The sequence below is a fragment of the Gopherus flavomarginatus genome, chromosome 6, assembly GCF_025201925.1.
Source record: "Gopherus flavomarginatus isolate rGopFla2 chromosome 6, rGopFla2.mat.asm, whole genome shotgun sequence".
In the NCBI taxonomy this organism is placed as follows: Eukaryota; Metazoa; Chordata; order Testudines; family Testudinidae; genus Gopherus; species Gopherus flavomarginatus.
This window is the reverse complement of record NC_066622.1, coordinates 34284010-34300381: the sequence shown is the minus strand read 5'-3', so window position 1 is coordinate 34300381 and position 16372 is coordinate 34284010. Positions and strand designations below refer to the sequence as shown.

The following is a 16372-nucleotide window of genomic DNA, read 5'->3' as shown; positions in this document are numbered from 1 at the left end:
ACCTGTAGGGTTTGTGCGCATGCGCCCCTTGCAGTCACATGGGCGCCTATAGTATCACGGCTGCCGCCAGCGGGCGGCTGCCGCCTTGGCCAGAGGACGCCAGGGGGAGCTCGGGGTCTGGCAGTGAGCGAGTAGGAGGGAAACCGCGATTGACATGGCGAGGGGCGGGGCGCACACTGATTGACATGAGGCGAGTTATCCCAAATCCCGTTTTATTGGGCAGTCAGGTACAAAAATAAACTCTGAAAAGCTATACCTTTCCCACGTGCCCGAGTCAGCAGCTCCCGTCCCCAGCGCAGCCCAGGCTGTCCCCGCCACAGCTCGTGGGAGCTCTGTAATTCCTCCCCCAAATCCCAGTCTGAGACCCCCCCATCCTCAACCAGGATTGACCCACAAGACCTCACCCCTCTGAATCCCCAATCACAGGGAGCCACCCCTTTCAACTCCCTGAAATTCACCCACCAAAGGGGCCATGATACCCCTGCAACAAATCCCTGATTGTGGCTCCTGGGAGTCGATTTCAGGGGGCTGCCCCTCACAGTATGTCACAGCTTTCTGGTGCCTGCCCCTCCCCCAGCAAACCCCCACCACCACTTCCCATTCCCCATGCACACCTAGCATCTTGGTTTGATAGCACCAAGTGCTCAGATCCACACATACACATACGTATCCTGCCCCACATTAAACACACATGCTCAGCCCCCTAAGCCACTTCTCTAAACTAGTGCAATATCCTCTATGGTAAGCAATTACAATAAATGGATTGGCAGTCCTGGAAAGAGGTGGAGACCCTCTCTGAGCCCTACCCCACCTCCTGGAAGATTGTGTCTGAGCCATAATCACCCTGCCCCAGAGGAGACCCTATCAGTTCACAAAGAGATGGGAGGCCTTTGGAGATCTGCAGACCTTGGCACTTTGAGACCAAGACAGATCAAGGGACAGATTAAACCCAAACATTTTGCATTTAAGTGCTTTTAAGTGGCTGTGGTTCTTTGTTCCTCTGGCACCTATGGCCACAGCTATAGCGCCCAGCTCTCGGTGCTGGCTGTATCGCTCTCCACGCACCAAACTGTATTCTCCAAATCTGCATCGGTTCAACCACTAAAATGGCATCACAACTGGCATGGCCACAGGACAAGGGCCCAGGCCCCTGCAATACAGCAAGACACATCTAGCCCTGGGGCACTGCTGCAACCAGCCCCTCCATTCAGCCCTGGGGCAGTGCCACTTTGCACTGGCTTGCAGCCTATGAACTACTTTTGTTCCTATTTCTTCCTGCCACTTCCTCAAGACTTATCTTCCTCTCCCAGCCCTGAGTGCAGGAAGCCACGTTCCAATCCAGCACCTGTAAGTGGGACCCACCTAAACCAAATACTCGTCATGAAACTGGAGAAGTTCAGTTCCCAAATAAAATTTAAGGCTGGCTCCTCTCCCCATGAAGGTGCCCATCCCTTCTGGGAAAGGGTTTTAGACCCTGAGACCATAGGCACTGAGTTGTTTTGCTCGCTGCTTGCTCCTCCAATCCACCCCTCCCCCCCAACCCTCTTGCCTACTGCTTGTCCTCTTTACCCTCCCCAGAGCACTTCCCATTAGTTGCCAAATAGCTGTTCAGGGGCCAGTCACAGGCACCACCCAATAGCTGTGGCTGGGGGGTGCTGAGCACCCTCCTTTTTTTTTTTTTTTTTTCCTGTCGGTGCTTGAGCCCCAGAGCACCCACCAAGTTGGCGCCTATGCCTGAGATTTAGCTAATGTCCACGTGCCAGGGCCCCAAGCCCCCAGCTTCAGAGTGTAGCCAGGAGGCAAGCACCACGGCACTAATGCTGACAAGTCACATGCTGGCATCCAGGGCCCCCTCGGGTGTTTCATTGCTGCTGCCTGCACTGGTCCTTCTTTGGCTAGTGGGATCCCTCCTGGAGCAGGGGGGAGCAGAAGCAGTCTGATGCAAGCTGCCACAGGGCTGGATTTCCAAGGAAGGCTGCAAATGTACATCCAGCTGAGGAGAGGTCCTGGGCCTGGCCCAGCATTCAGGCAGGGAACTGCTCTCAGTTCTTGGCAGCACAGCTGGGCTTGGGGCTGAGTGGCTGTGAGTAGGAAGAGCTCCAGTCCCGATGGAACACAGCCTCCAGCTGCTCCCGCAAGGTGAGCTGGGTAACCCCAGGGGCAGCCTCACTCTGGTTGATGATCAGCCCCACCCCTGCAGTGTTGGTGAAGTAATCCTCAGACCAGTTGGAGGTGCCTGCCGAGAGGAGCAAACATCAGGTCTGCAGGGAATCAACACTGACTCATTCAGGGGCCCCATCCTGGCTAACACCCCTCCTCTGCTCTAACCCACTGAACCCCAATCCCCTCCCAGTTCTGAGGAAGAACCCAGGAGTCTTGGCTCCCAACACTCCCACCCATTATTGAACTCTGAGATGCTGTAACTGGTCCCAGTGATGACTTCCCAGTGATGGCTTTCCTGGCCTCCTTAGCCCATGATTCCAGACCCCTGGGCTGATCCCCCTCCACCCCATAGCTGGGGAGGCACACACCAATGTAGGCCAGGCGGTCGGTCACCATGTACTTGTTGTGGTTGACACGGGAGAAGGGAATGCGTTTCTGCTCAACCGATGCGGAGACAACAAATAGTTTCTGAAAGAGACAAACACAAAGTCACCTTTGAGCCTACAGGTCCAGCATGTCCTGGTATAACCTATAAAGGATGGTTTAGGTTAAGCAATAAGTAGAAGTTAAGCTAACTTAGGCCCAAAACCTAAGTGTAGAGGAGTATGGGAAACTTACATTGCTAGTGTGAGAAAGTTAGAGATAAGCTGGAGATATCATGTTATGAGAAAGTAAGAGGTAGCAAGGACACAACCCTGCATGAGCAATGTAATTATTCCAATGTAAGTTTATAGTGTAGACCTGGCCTAAGACTGTAGTACTGTGTAAGTGATAACAGTGTGCCTGTTTGCTTATCGAAGGATTTTTCTTTTTAAGTTTGGTTGTAGCATTCAAAGTGCCACCTAGTGGTCCTCTACTAAATACATTTTCTGTAACTGACTAGAGGCTCAAAACTGAAAGCTAAGATGGGTTTTATTGCATTTTAGCTTTAAACAACTTAATATTAATTGGGAACTTTTCAACACAAAGGTTGAAGAAGATTACACAGGTAATCTGTGACCCCTTGCCAATGCAGGGCACTGATACACAGAGAACTTCCTACCAGCTGGCCCCTGGGCTGAGTCATGGAGTGGAAAGGTCCCCTCAGGATCCAGCCAGCTCCAGCCCCAGGCACTTCAGGTCCCTATTCCTGCACCACTCCAGGACTCACCACTTCGATCGGGCAACCCAGAGGCTCCTGGCTGAGGACACTGAGCGACTCCAGGAACAGGAACATGGACTGGTCCGAGTGCTGCCAGCAGCTGATAAGCAACCTCACCTTCACGTGCCTATTGCAGGCCGCAGCACGCAGCGCATCATCAATGACTGGCCAGAATCTGGAGAGCAGCCCAAGGAGACCAGGTCAGGGGACAGGACACCTCACATCCAAACACCCCCCCAGCCATAGCCCCCCAAATGCCAAGACCCTGGGCCACAGCCTCACAACTGCTCAGCCCCCAGGTCCCAGCCCTCAGGCTATGGTCTCCCAACTGCCCATCCTCTGGGTCAGAGCTGCCCAACTGCCCTCCCCTCTCCCCAACCAGCCCAGTCCCCAGGTCATAGCCCAGTCCTCCCCCTCCACCCCCAGCATCTGCCCAGCTCCCCGGTAACAGTGCCCCACCTTGCTCACCCCCTAGCCATTTATCTGACATTCACTAGTGCCAGCCTGTGTCTGACCCTCTGTCTCTCCTCCCCACTCTCGCTGTCTGCAAAGCCCAGGTTGTCCCTGCCACCAGTCTCCTGGGGGAGGATAGCATAGGACTCCCAGCTATGTCTAGAAGAGATAATGTCAGGGGAGCTGACTGCCTGAACCACACCTCCAGCCTGCACATCCTGTGGCCCCCACCTCTTGGGCTGGCAGAAGGTGCACTGGGGCACATAGTCCATCACCGAGATGTAGACAAAGGCCTGGGCATCCTGGATGGTGCTGACAATGGCTGTGAGGTCTGGGGTACGGCCTGTGGAGCAGAGGGCGGGAGGGGAGCTCTGCAAGACAAACACATACAGGTACAGAGACAGGCAGCACGTGTGTTAGCACAGAATCCAGGAGCGAATGACAGGGCCTTCTGGGGCCCAGAACCCTACAGGGTCAGTATATGCCACAGCACAGACTCTGGGGAATGAGTAACAGGGCTTCCTGAGACAGGGAGAGGCCCCTGGCAGGGAGTCCTAGGTGGCTGCCCCCCATGCACTGGAGAGCCATCCAGCCCCTGTGCCAATATTGTGCAACTCCCAGCAGTGCCAGCAGGCAGTGGCTGAGCACTGGGCCCCAGGATGGCAGAGGAGGTATCAGGATATACAGAGTCCAGGAAGCAGCCACGATGAGCTGCCTGACCCAACAGAGCCTACTTGGACACTTACAGAGAGGTACAGTTCTGCACTGCTGCCATTGAGCTGCAGCTTCAGGGGGTGGCTGAGGCTGGACTTCGCAGAGACATAAGCTGGCCACATCGTTGGGAGTGAGGCCCCCTGCCCTCCCAATGCATGGTACATGGCGAAGATCCGGTGCAGGTCACCGGCCACACAGCTGCAGTTGTAGAGCACAGCACCCAGCTCCTTTACCTGCAAGGCAAGGGTGTTTGGGAACAGCCATGCAGCAAACATGATCTTGCCCCAGCTCTAACAGGAGCCCCAGGCTGAACTCTCAACCTCAGGAGAGTGAGTGCAGCCCCAGCGGGCAGACAGCCTCACCACCCAAGCCCAACTCCAACATGAGCCCCAGCTCCAGTCCTAACCCTGCCCCACAGGGACCCAGGAGAGTGAGCCCCAGTCCCTGTGAGCACTCAGTCCCCCTGTGTGCACCCCGCAGTACCTGTGTCAGTGAGCGCTAGTCCCTGTGAGCACACCTCCCTTCATCCCAAAACCTCCCCCAAGCGCCAGTCCCTGTGAGTAACCTCCCCTCTGTCCACCCTCTACCCACTGTGGTACCTGTGTCAGCGAGCGCCAGTCCATGTTGGCGCTGCCAATGTAGACGTGCTTGCCATCCACCACCCAGAACTTGGTGTGCACAATTCCCCCAGTCAGGCGCTCCAACTCCACATACTTTATGTCTGCACCTGCAGGGGGCACCAGCAGAACAGTGGCCATGACACAGAGACATCCTTTCCCACTTCTCTCAGCCTGGCTATCCCAGCCCAGCTGGCTGGGGTCTTGTCTGCCCCTTTCCTAGGGCTGACACTTCCCCTCATGCCCTATCCGCACCCAGTCTTGGGGTTTATCCCGACCCCTATGTTACCTTTGCTGGCCAACTCTTCGGTGTCTCGGTCAGACTTTTGGGGGCTGTTCACAGCAATGTTGAGCTTCACCCCCCGAGAGGGCAGGTCCTGCAGCTTCTCCAACACCTGCCTGCCCTGCAGGGAGCAGCATGAGTGTTATGGCTTAGCAACCCCTTCCTTCCCTCTCACCGCAGAACAGGAGCAGACAAGGGCTCCCTCCGCCTATGCCAAGCCCCACCTGCCAGGATGAGGGTTCTTCCTCCTTCATGTCTGAGTCCCGGAGAGTGAAGTAGAAAGCTGCGATGTCCACAGAGCGGTTGGCAGCATCCAACAGGTCCATCCAGGCCTGGAAAATGGGGAGGTGGCGGGGGCTAGAGTAGTTGTAATCCAGGCCCACAGGGATGCTTTCCACCAGCACCAAACTGCAGCAGCCACAGAGAGAGAGGCGAGATGGGCAGGGTTAGGAGACGGACTCCTCAACATGGGTAGCGAGGGCATCAGTACTTGCCAGGAGAAGCAGAGACCAGAGCAAAATCCAGCTCCCTTCCACTCCAAGGATCTGCTGAGTCCGAGGGCAAGCACAGCCATCTGCTACCTACTGCCTGCAGTCTTGCTGTCGCTATGTGCTACTGCCCACCATCTCCATGTGACAGCCTGCCCCCTGCAGGATCCCTTACCTGCACTGTGAGCTGCACTCCTCCTCTGGCTCTCTCCACAGGCTGGCGACATGGCTCCAGCCCAGCTGCCATTGCTCCATCAACCCCAGGACAGAGACGGGGCTGCTGTGCTCCCACAGGAACCAACCAGAGAAGCCCAAGATGAGCAGGAAGGGAAGAAGGATGCAGCAGGTGGAGGAGAAAAGGAAATGCTAACAAGAGAGAGAATAGCGCTTAGTGGGGAGCCCTGCCTGAGGCAGGAACCAACATAAAGGGACACCTCTCCAGGAGCCTCATAGACAAGGACCCATATCTGTGTCCATCCAACCCTTCCAGGGACAGAACAGGGGCTGGTTGGACCAGGTCTGCTCTCTTCCAAGTAGTAGTGTCCAGAACCCGATGCTGCAGGGAAAGGTTGCTGAGCACAGTGCTCTCCATGGCAGGGAATGTTCCATCCAGCAGTGGTTGAGCCAATAATGCCCTCTCACAGGCTGAGACTGCCCTCCAGCCAGTGTGACAAGGCAACTCTGAGCTCTTACTTCCCTGCCTGTGGCATTAGGGTATGGCTCTGAGGGAAACTGCCATGGCTGTCAGGAAATGGGTCAGCTGTTTAAAGGGAGACTATGCTAGGGACCCAGCACAGACATGGAGTAGGGAGCTCAGCACATAGACTGCCTGGACACTCCAGTGCAGAAGTGTGGATCTCTCCTTTACCTTGCTCGGCTTCCGTGGGCTCTTGGGTCTGGGGGCTGGTGCCCTGAGTGCTGCAGTTTCTGTCCACATCGCCAAGCCTGGTGTTCCATGGGCAACGCGCCGCACCCTGAGAGTATCTGTTTCTGTCAGACCTGGCGTCCCAGGTGCCACACTCTGCAGTCTAGGAGCTGCACTCTGCCACCTGGGGGTGCTGATCTGTGCCCTGTCCTGCAACCTTGGGGCCCCACCCTGTAGCCTAGGGAAACTGCTGGCTGCCCCGCCTTGCAGCCAGATGGCTGTGCCTTGCAGCCTGGGGGTGTTGCTGGCCGCTTTGCCTTGCAGCCTGGGGGCCATGATCTCTGTGACAGTGGCGGTCTCTGAGCCCGGCAGCGCAGTCTCCAGCACCTGCAGTTGGGCTCTCTCATCTCTGAACTCTTGCCAGTCCAGGTTCAGCTTCTGCAGTGGGAGACAGCCAAGCCAAAGGGTGGTCCTTAGTCTGGCTGAGAGGCAACCTCCAGCCCCCCAAGCATTGTCCCTCTGGTGCAAGGATAAGAATGGCCTACAAGAGCACTGAGCAATAGAGGGGTACAAGTTGGGAGAAAGAGAGCTGCAGAGCCTGAGACCTGGGATCAGCCACTACCTGTGCCTAATGTCAGGGTCTGCTAGCCAGCCTCAGTGAGGCTGCTCCATGCCCCACCTAGAGTAGGCTGGGTGGCATCAGCAAGAGCCACAACCCAAGACCCCTATTTCTCATGGGAGGGCCAGACTGTCCATAGGGCAACAGGGCTTGGGGCCAGGGAATGGGATCTGGGGCTTTCACTGATAAAGCGCCCCCAACTCTGATCCAGTCCCAGTGCAGAGCGATTGGCTGGCTCAGCTAGGTCAGGCGTGGGAGAAGGAGCCTTTTGCTGCTAGGAGGCATCAGCTCCAATCCAGCCTCAGCGTCAGGGAGGACTGGTTGGCTCAGGAGGCTGGGGAATGGGACACGGGGCCTTTTCTCTCTAGGGGGTGCCGGCTCTGATCCAGCCCCAGATCAGTAGTGACTGAAACCCATTCTAATCTGATAGCTGTTTGCTGACCCCAGTCCATCAGGCAGATGTCCCCAGCACAACTATTCCTAACTGGTCCCACTGTGGCCAGCCTCAGCAGAAGAGAGACTGTGGACACAGAACACCACTCTCACCTCCAGGGGGAAATCCTGGATGGCTGACACATAGGGGCTAGAGAAGGGAGGGACCACATTACCTCTTTCTCCCCTGAGCTCTCACTTCGGGTGGGGAAAAGCTCCTCCTTTTCTCCATCCTCCTCTGAGATCTGCAGCCTCTTCAGCCTCACATAGGGTGACTGGAAGGGAAACAGAAATAGCCAGATATCAGCTCTGCCAGTGCACAGTCTCTGAGAGACGCTACATGGGGCTAATGGAGACAACAGCCCATCTGCATAGGTCTGTACAGCACCAAACCTCCAATCCCTGTGGAATAGGGGTGAGGGACAATGGGGGAGGGGATCACTCCAGACCCAGACATGCAAGCCAGCACAGACAAGACAGACTGACTCACCAAGTGGGCATCTTGGTCCAGTGCCACCCGTCTATTGCTCCTGGAAGCCTCCAGCTTTGCTGCTGGCTTCCGGGATAGGCCTCTCTTCATTGCAGTCCTTGTGGGTTCATCCTTGAGCTGGGGCAGTGGAGGCTCCCTGGTTAATATTGGCAAGGGCTCCAGGGCTGACCCAGCCGAGGGCTCCAGATCTGGCATGGGAGTAGGGTCACTGGCTGGAGTGGGCGATGGATCCCGGGCTGGAGTAAGATGCAGTTTGTGGGCCTTGATGCTGGCCCGGGGCTGCAGAACGAGGGGCAAGCTCCCTCCCTCAGCACTGGACACCTCTCTCAGGACCTGTAGAGGAGTGTGGGACCCTGATTAATATTCCTCTCCCAGGTAGAATAGGAGCTGGACACTGACACTGGGAGCTGCCCACATCTACAGGCTCAATTTCATCAGAGATTACAAATTAACAAGGGACTGTAGTTTACAGCGCTGTTAATCCTCATTACATTTAGCACTTTACCTAAAGCCTCAGCTCCTGTAAGAATTGCAGCTTGCCCTTTAAAAAATTTCTAACCCTCGTAATTGCAGAGAAAAGCTTGAAAACATGACCCAGGTATGCGCCTAACAGTCCCTAGACATGACTTGGGCATGACCCTAAGAACTCAGATGAAAAGGAACATACATTTATTCTTGTTTTTAAATTACATTATTTCTTGGGGCTGGTCAGAGGTGAACTGGTCCTTTAAGGGGGAGGAGGGGCTCAGCCTCATCTGTGCTAAACTTCGCCCACTTCCCCAGGTGAAGGGAATTACACCAGGGGACCCTGAGGATGGCATGTAACTAGAAACCAGGCTGCTGGGGACCATAAGGGGTAGCCACAGAGGGGTTAGGGAGGGCATATGTATTTGCTGAGGAGTAAGTCTAAGTTGCAGCTTATTAGGAGGGCTGAACTGCTATACACAAGCAGAAGCCCAGATAAACTGAAATAACGGGGGGGGGGGGAGTTTATAGTACTAAACTACCCCAAGAAGAGCAGTACTGTGAATACACCATTTGTGGGGGGTGGTTTGATGTGAGAGGGAAGAAAAACTGAGCTAGTAGCAGGGCCTGAACCCAGACTGTGTAGCCCTGCTACCTGGCCTGCCTCTTGATTGATTAGTGTTTTGGGGGTTGGCAATACTGGATTTAGAACAGTGAGACCCTGTGCCTCAGGGTAATAAACCATCAGGAGGGAGAAGACACTAGTTGCCCAAACCTCTCTCCAGTATAGTCCCCTAAGGCTGCTGGGTGAGAGACTTCCCCCAAGGTAACTCCAAATCCCAGGTAAGAAATTGCCCCTTGGGGCTGAAAGTTTGTTCCTGGCACAAAGGGGTGTTTTCTTTGTAAAATGAACTTTGGTTTTTTTTTGTTTTTGGTTTTTTTTTAAATCTTAAAACTTCAGCCCTTGCCCACCTGCAGTGGCTCTACAGGCAACGGAAGAGTTGGTGGGTTTGTGACACCACAAGGGACAAGGAAGTGAAACCTGACTGAGCAGAAACAGGGTTTCTATTCAGGCTGTTTAGTTAGATAATGTCAGTTAATTGCTGACATTTCTTTCATTCCAGCACTAAGGCAAGGGAGGCAGTGTGTTTTAGTGGCTAGGTCACTGGATTATGGTCTAGTCCTGGGTCTGCCAAAAACATGACATTGGGCAAATCTATCTATTTCCCCTTCCAGCCTTTGTTGAGTACAGAACAGCGTGAGCTCTCCAGGGCAGGGAGTGGCTCTTGTTGTATGTTGACAAAGCACCTGTCTGCAGAGTCCTGATCTTGGCTGGAGTTCTAGGCAACACAGTGTCAGAGATTTTAGAGCCAGAAGACACCATTCTGATCATGTAAACTGATCTTCTGCATAGCACGGGCTAGAGAACCTTGTATGGTAGTTCCTGTCTCAAGTCCAGAACTAGCACTGGCTGGAGATTTATTAACAAAACACTTTGGCCAAAAAATGTCAGAACTCCAACTGTTCCTGAAAAGGTATTGGGTTTAATGTTTTTCCTTGAAATTTTTCCCCCTCAGGGCAGGAAATTCAAACTGGGAAGTTGCTACAGTATCCCACTCTCAAAACAAAGTTCTGGTTTTTGTTTTGAAAAGTAATTTCATTTACACTGGGAAAAAATGGTGGGGGAAGAAGTCACAATTCTCAGAAGGAAGCAGTTTGATTAACACAAGGCAAAAAAAGAAAATTCAATTCATGCCTTTGGCCTGATGCAGGAGGGTTTTTACTCTTGAAAATTCTCAAAATCACTTCCTACTCAACTGTCTGGCTGAGGGAAAGCAGAACTAGAAAAATCATCCAGTCATAATGTAAAGGCCGCAGGTGATGAGCGATCCACCATGGGGGGGGGGGAGTGTAAATTGTTCTAATGGTTAATTACACCCGCTGTTAAACGTGCCTTTCTAGTTAGTCTTCAGCTCCCAACCATTGGATTGCATTCTGCCTTTGACAGCTGCTGTTAACTCGCCTCCCTATGCACGCAGTTACAGATTGTCTGTTTTCTCTTGGATTAAACACTGAACGGTTTATTAGCATGAGACTAAGGCCTGGTCTACACCTAAAACTTGGCCTGATCTAGCTGCCTGCCTCCGGGTTGTGGAAAAAGTCACACGCAGGAGACAGTTAAGCTGAGCTAAGCCTTGGGCTAGACCCCCCCTAGGCTGCTGGGAGGGAGGATTTATTACAGCGACAGACCCAGCCATTCGGTGGAACCCCAGGCAGCGCTGCAGCAAGCGGCTGTCACAGCAGGGGAGCTGCAGGCACCGGTGCCGCGGTGCTGTCGGGCAGGCACAGCCTAGAGCAGCAGCTTTTCCACAGCGTGACTCTGGCCCGGGCCCTTCTCCCTGTTCGGCCCCCGCCCAGCGCAGCGGGGTCCCGGCGCTATGACAAACCCTCGGACCGCGCGCGTCACCAGCTGGGGTGGGGGGAGCCCCGGCATTGCTGGCCTCACAGGCCGAGCTCCGAGTGCCAGGTTGCCCCGGAGGGCCAAGTCCTCAGCCGAGCGCGCCGGCCAGGGCTGGGGAGGAGCCCCGCGGGGCCGTGGTGCTGGCTGGGTCGGGGGGCGCCCCGCCGGCCGGAGCCTGCCCCCCAGCCCCTAAAAGCCGCTGAGGGCCTGGGGCCGGGCCAGGGCGGCAGCGGCTGCGCTCAGAGCCGGGGCCGCCCTGCCCGACCCGCGCGGCTCCCCGCTCCCGCCCCCTCGAAGCCCCCCGCGGGGGCGCCCCCCCGCTCTCACCGGCTCCTCCGCGCTACTCTGCGCCAGGCGCGTGGAGCGCCTCACGGGAGTCCCTGCGCGCAGCGAGCCCCGTCTCCTCATGCCGGGCGGGAGAGTGGCGGGGAAGGAAGAGGCGGGCCCGGCTCCCGCGCCCGTTGACATTCAAACCCCGGGGCTGGTTTGAAATGACAGCTGGCAACGCGCCGGCCTGGGCCCGCGGCGCGGCTCCCCCTGGCGGCCGAACCCCTGCCTGCCTGCCGGGGACAGGCGCCGCCACCCCGAGCCGGGCCACAGCCGGAGGCGCCCCTCGGCCGCCGCGCCCCGGGGAAGGGGAGCAGGGGCCTCTACGGAGGGGCTGGGACACACCGTCGGGTATCGGCTGCCTCCCACTGCCTGCTGCCCGAGGGGACTTTCACGGACACCTCGAGGGGGAGGAGACCCGCCCCGCCCGGGTGAGACGGGGAGGGGGACACGGCTGAGGAGCGCAGCGAACAAATAACAAGAAAACAGACACTTGCTCTGCCGCGCAACCTCCAGAGAGCACAGTACAGCTCCCGCGTCGCTCACCCCGCCTCTCCCTCACGCACACCGCTCATCGGCTACTATGGAGACCGAAGTCCCGCCCCCACGTGAAATGGCGGGCCAGGTTAGTTCACCAATCACCAGGCGGGCCTGGTGGAGTGGCACCAAGCATTGACCAATCAGTGGGAGGAGCCGGGTCTGACCAGTACCGGTTGAGATGGCTGAAGGGCTGAGGCACATATTTCTGCGGCCAGTCAGCGAGCAGAGAGTGACAGTTTATGGTTAACCAATCAACGGATGAGTCGAGTTGATGGACGGGAGCTTCAAACTAATCGACGGGAACGGGGATTGAATGACAGCAGCCGATATCCAATCTTCTGGGGAAACCGGAGACTGACAGTGGTTCCGAGCCAATCAAGCAGCAGAGGTTGGAGAAGGGGCAAAGGCAGGCAGCAGGGGGCGGGAGTAGGGGGATCTCTTCAGGCCGCGGCTTTGTGGTGAGTGGGGATGTGGGGACTAGGGGGCAAAGAACCCCCTGAGCCGGGATTAGCCGCCCTCGCTCCCCCCCCCGCACCGGGACCCTCCCGGCCCCGCTCCCCAACGCGGGACCAGAACCGGCCTCTCCCCTCACACCGGGGATCCCGGCCCCGTTCCCCTCACGCGGGACCACAACCGGCCCCTCCCCCCATGCCGGACCCACCCCCCTGGCCCAGCTCCCCCGAACTGAGACAGGCGCCCTCTGGCCCTAGCCCCCTAAACCAGGAGCCCTCTGAGCCCGGCTCCTCCTACCCCCAAGGCCCCCCAATCAGCCCCCTGCCTGCCCGCCCCCGAGCAGCCCTGGCCTGACCTCCCAAGTGCCCCTCACCTAGTTTGGGCTGTAATGTGGGGGGCAACCACCTCCTCCCTGCCCAGGCTTCCCCATCCCCATACAGGCCCCATTCCTAGAGCCGGGACCCCTGCGCCAGCCCTCTCCCTCCCCCCCCCCCCCAGGTTACAGGCTCCTCTCCCATCTCAGGGTCATGTTAACACACGCCAGCCATGCTAAAATGGGGGATGCCTGCTCTAGGCAACAGCCAATGCTGGGGAATATTGGGGGGCACCAGCTTCCAGCCCAAACCTGGGGTGGGGCCCTGTGTATGGGGGTGATGGGAGCAGGGGCTTCTGGCTACTGTAGCCCACAGGAAGAGGAGATTCTGGATAGGACACTTCACAGCGGGAAGGGGATAAAGAGGCTCAGCATGAGGTGTGAGGGTCCACAATGGGGCAGGCTGAAGGGGAAAGGGATGGGGGCAGGCAAGGGGCAGATAATGAAAGATGCAGGGCAAGTGAGGCCCCCATAGAGCCCAAGAGGGAACAGAGCTCAGGCTGAGGCAGCAAGGGGACAGATATGAGGCATGAGGGACGGGGGCCCATTATGGGGCAGTCTGGTGGGGAAGGGATGTTTCATCAGCCCCTTCATCTCCAAGGTAACTCTCATTCTCTTCCCACCCACCCCCCCACCCCCCGCATTCCCAGGGGGCTCAGGGTTATGCCAACTGCTGCTCCATCCTCCTGACCACCCTTCAGCATGGAGTTCCCTGACCACAGTAAGCACTTGCTGCAGAGCCTGCGAGAGCAGCGACACCAGGGCTTCCTCTGCGACTGCACCATCATGGTGGGCAACACCCAGTTCCTAGCACACCGGGCCGTGCTGGCCTCCTGCAGCACCTTCTTCCACATGTTCTACAAGGAGCGGCTGGACAAGCGGGACCTGGTCTGCATCAACAATGAGATTGTCACAGCACCAGCCTTCGGGCTGCTGTTGGAGTTCATGTACGAGGGCATGCTGGCCTTCAACAACACTCCAGTGGAGGATGTGCTGGCTGCTGCAAGCTACCTGCACATGAATGATATTGTCAAGGTCTGCAAGAAGAAGCTGCAGGCGCGGGCACTGGCAGAGGCTGACAGCACTAAGAAGGAGGAGGACTCCCCAGCCAGCTCTGAGTTCCTGCCCAGCACCTCCAAGTACCAGCTGCAGAGCCCTGAGGTCCCGCCACCACCTCTGCATCTGTGTGAAGCAGGAAAGAACACGAAGGAGGAGTGGAAGAATAACCCCTTGGAGAAAGCAGGCCCCCAGCAGCCTCCAGCACCAACTGCAGACATGGCAGATACTACCCAGCCAGGTATGGAGGGTGACTCCCCCCGTGGCCCCGTCTTGGGTAGGCCTCTCCCCCCAGCCACTGCAGACCTGTCCCTGTCCAGCCCCAGCAGCTCCACCGAAACCATCTCCCACAACTACTTTCCCCCAGGCAATGTGGTGGAGGCACCATCCAGCCTGGAAACCATCCCTGAAAGCTTAGCTGTGGAGCCACGGGTGGGCAACTTAGAAGGCTTCTACCCCAAGGAGCTGAACAGGGGCCCCATCAAAGTGAAGGTGGAAGCCATTGTGATCTCTGATGAGGAGCCGGACACAGTGGAGCAGCTGGAGAGGCGGAGCATGGAAATGAGGATGGAGAGCATCTTCCAGAGGCCCACAGTGGAGGTAGGGCCAGCTGGGGGCTGCAACCGCCACCCCGATGGCTTTGAGGAGCCCAGTGGCATGGAGGAGGTGTCCTCAGAGGGCGGCTTCCTTCCACAGGAGCATCTCCCCTACCATATGATCCCAGTGCCGGGTGGACAGGGCTACTCCAACATGGTGACACCACCCCTGCATGAGCAGATGTACCTGCCAGAGTACGAGGCACACCCCAACTTCGGTATCTTCACTGAGGACGTCCCCACCTGCAAGACATGTGGCAAGACCTTCTCCTGCTCCTACACGCTGCGGCGCCATGCCACTGTGCACACACGCGAGCGCCCCTATGAGTGCCGCTACTGCATGCGCAGCTACACCCAGTCTGGGGACCTGTACAGGCACATCCGGAAGGCCCACAATGAAGACCTGACAGCCAAGCGCTGTAAACAGGACGTGGAGAACCCCTCGTAGTGAACCCACATCTGCCCCACCCAGGGATATAAGACATGCTGGACGCTGCTAAGCAGTACAGGGGAAGCCTTTGGATTCTCTCCTGTAGAGATGGGTTGGGGGTGTGGTGAGGCCCCCCCAAATGCTAGCAGGGGATTTTGAACTCTGTTCAGGAGACACAGGGACCATAGACACAGGGACCTAACTCCAAACTAGCAGCTGCCCTGGCTCATGCCCTTGATCAATCATCTTCCTGCCTAAGCCACATGTACCACCTCCATGCCTCCTGGAAGGAGTCACTGTCATTTCTTATACAGGGTAGACCTGGGCACTGGCCTTTCCCCCTTGGACTGTTGCCAGCTTTGTAAATAGTTTGGAAATAGCTGCATTGATCAAAATAATTTAAATTCTAACCAGGAAACACTTCCTTATATATTTATGCTCAGAGTGGGTAACAGCATCTGGGAGTTCAGACCCAGGACAGTATGACTGTCAGGGTTACTATTACTCGAGGCAGGAGCTCTGCACAGAGAGGGGTTTAAAGTGATTGCTTCAGAGTGAGTTTGAGCAGACACACAAACTTCATTTCCCTCACCATCCACTCCAAGTGCTGACCCTTCTCTTGGTTGTTTTTAACCTTGGCAGGGCTACTTATGCCCAGACACTCTCTCCTTGAAAGTTACTCTCCATCTTAATCCCCCTTAGACAGAGGCTCCCTGCTTTTAGGGTTTTATTTTTAAGCAAATCCTGGTTCTCTTTTCAAGAGGATATAAAGTGAGTTTTTAAAAATGGTTTCCCACCAATGGGGGTGGCCCTTCCAGCCCCCCAGGAATGAGCTCCCAGAGAATGCGGGGAGGAGTAGCCTAACATCCCAGAGGATAAGTTCCCAGCAGCTATGAGGCTTTAGGGCCAACTAGCCCTTTTGCAGACCACCCAGGAAGGGACAAAAAGGTGGGTTATTTGCATGGGATGGTTTGTACCAGTTTTGTCTGTGCTGCTTACTGTGGAGCCTTTGGGCACAAGGGCAGATTGGTAGAAAACACCTAAAGCCAAGAAACCCGCTCGTGAAAACCCTCCTAAGGTTCCAGGCTAAGAGTTTCTGATTCCCATTGTTTTTAGTGTCATGGCAGCATTTGGGCCCCCAGCTACTCAACACCACCCCATGGCCCTAGCCAGCTGCTCTTTAAGCTCAGGTTGCCCCTCCCAGTTAATACTTTGTCCCCACACACTGCCCCAGCAGTGAATGCAACATGGTTCCTGCTCACTCCAGGGGGAGGGACAGACTCCACAAGCTGCTGTGCTACTAAACATGTCCTCATACCTTCTCCTCCACCTACCAAACCCAACAGCCCGGAGCTGCCACCTTTTATCCAACTCATCATTTGATCCTCTAAATATAAAGCCCAGAG

General features: G+C 56.3%; 2 protein-coding genes across 5 annotated transcripts; one reads left to right on the top strand and one right to left on the bottom strand.

Annotated features, from left to right (window-relative positions):
- Positions 1-63: 63 nt before the first annotated feature.
- LOC127054549 (5'-3' exonuclease PLD3-like) lies at positions 64-12089 on the bottom strand. Of its 3 annotated transcripts, none has more exons than XM_050960787.1 (13): positions 11864-12089; positions 8266-8598; positions 7952-8050; positions 6728-7162; positions 6035-6225; positions 5596-5779; positions 5378-5492; positions 5071-5198; positions 4504-4704; positions 3989-4128; positions 3314-3479; positions 2532-2631; positions 64-2236 (listed from the first exon to the last, which is right to left on the bottom strand). In XM_050960787.1, exons 2-13 carry the CDS (start codon positions 8458-8460, stop codon positions 2043-2045), a joined length of 2148 nt encoding a protein of 715 aa, XP_050816744.1. In that variant the 5' UTR covers positions 8461-8598; positions 11864-12089; the 3' UTR covers positions 64-2042. The 3 variants fall into 3 exon arrangements, with proteins under 3 accessions (XP_050816744.1, XP_050816743.1, XP_050816745.1); XM_050960786.1 differs by lacking the exon at positions 11864-12089 and adding an exon at positions 11519-11703; XM_050960788.1 differs by lacking the exons at positions 6728-7162; positions 11864-12089 and adding an exon at positions 11519-11702.
- A 108-nt stretch (positions 12090-12197) lies between these two features.
- Positions 12198-15376, top strand: ZBTB3 (zinc finger and BTB domain containing 3). 2 transcript variants are annotated; one of them, XM_050960790.1, is made up of 2 exons: positions 12198-12446; positions 13535-15376. In XM_050960790.1, exon 2 carries the CDS (start codon positions 13587-13589, stop codon positions 14982-14984), a length of 1398 nt encoding a protein of 465 aa, XP_050816747.1. In that variant the 5' UTR covers positions 12198-12446; positions 13535-13586; the 3' UTR covers positions 14985-15376. The 2 variants fall into 2 exon arrangements, with proteins under 2 accessions (XP_050816747.1, XP_050816746.1); XM_050960789.1 differs by having other exon boundaries at positions 12442-12516.
- Positions 15377-16372: the final 996 nt, after the last annotated feature.

Bases quoted from the DNA above. Each gene is read 5' to 3' on its own strand.
- LOC127054549 (XM_050960786.1), bottom strand. From the start codon at position 11,659: ATGTCAACGGGCGCGGGAGCCGGGCCCGCCTCTTCCTTCCCCGCCACT. The intron at 8,599-11,518 runs GTGAGAGCGGGG...ACTCCTCTACAG, and splicing joins AGAGTAGCGCGGAGGAGCCG to GTCCTGAGAGAGGTGTCCAG. The intron at 5,493-5,595 runs GTGGGGCTTGGC...TGCTCCCTGCAG, and splicing joins AAGAACCCTCATCCTGGCAG to GGCAGGCAGGTGTTGGAGAA.
- ZBTB3 (XM_050960790.1), top strand. From the start codon at position 13,587: ATGGAGTTCCCTGACCACAGTAAGCACTTGCTGCAGAGCCTGCGAGAG.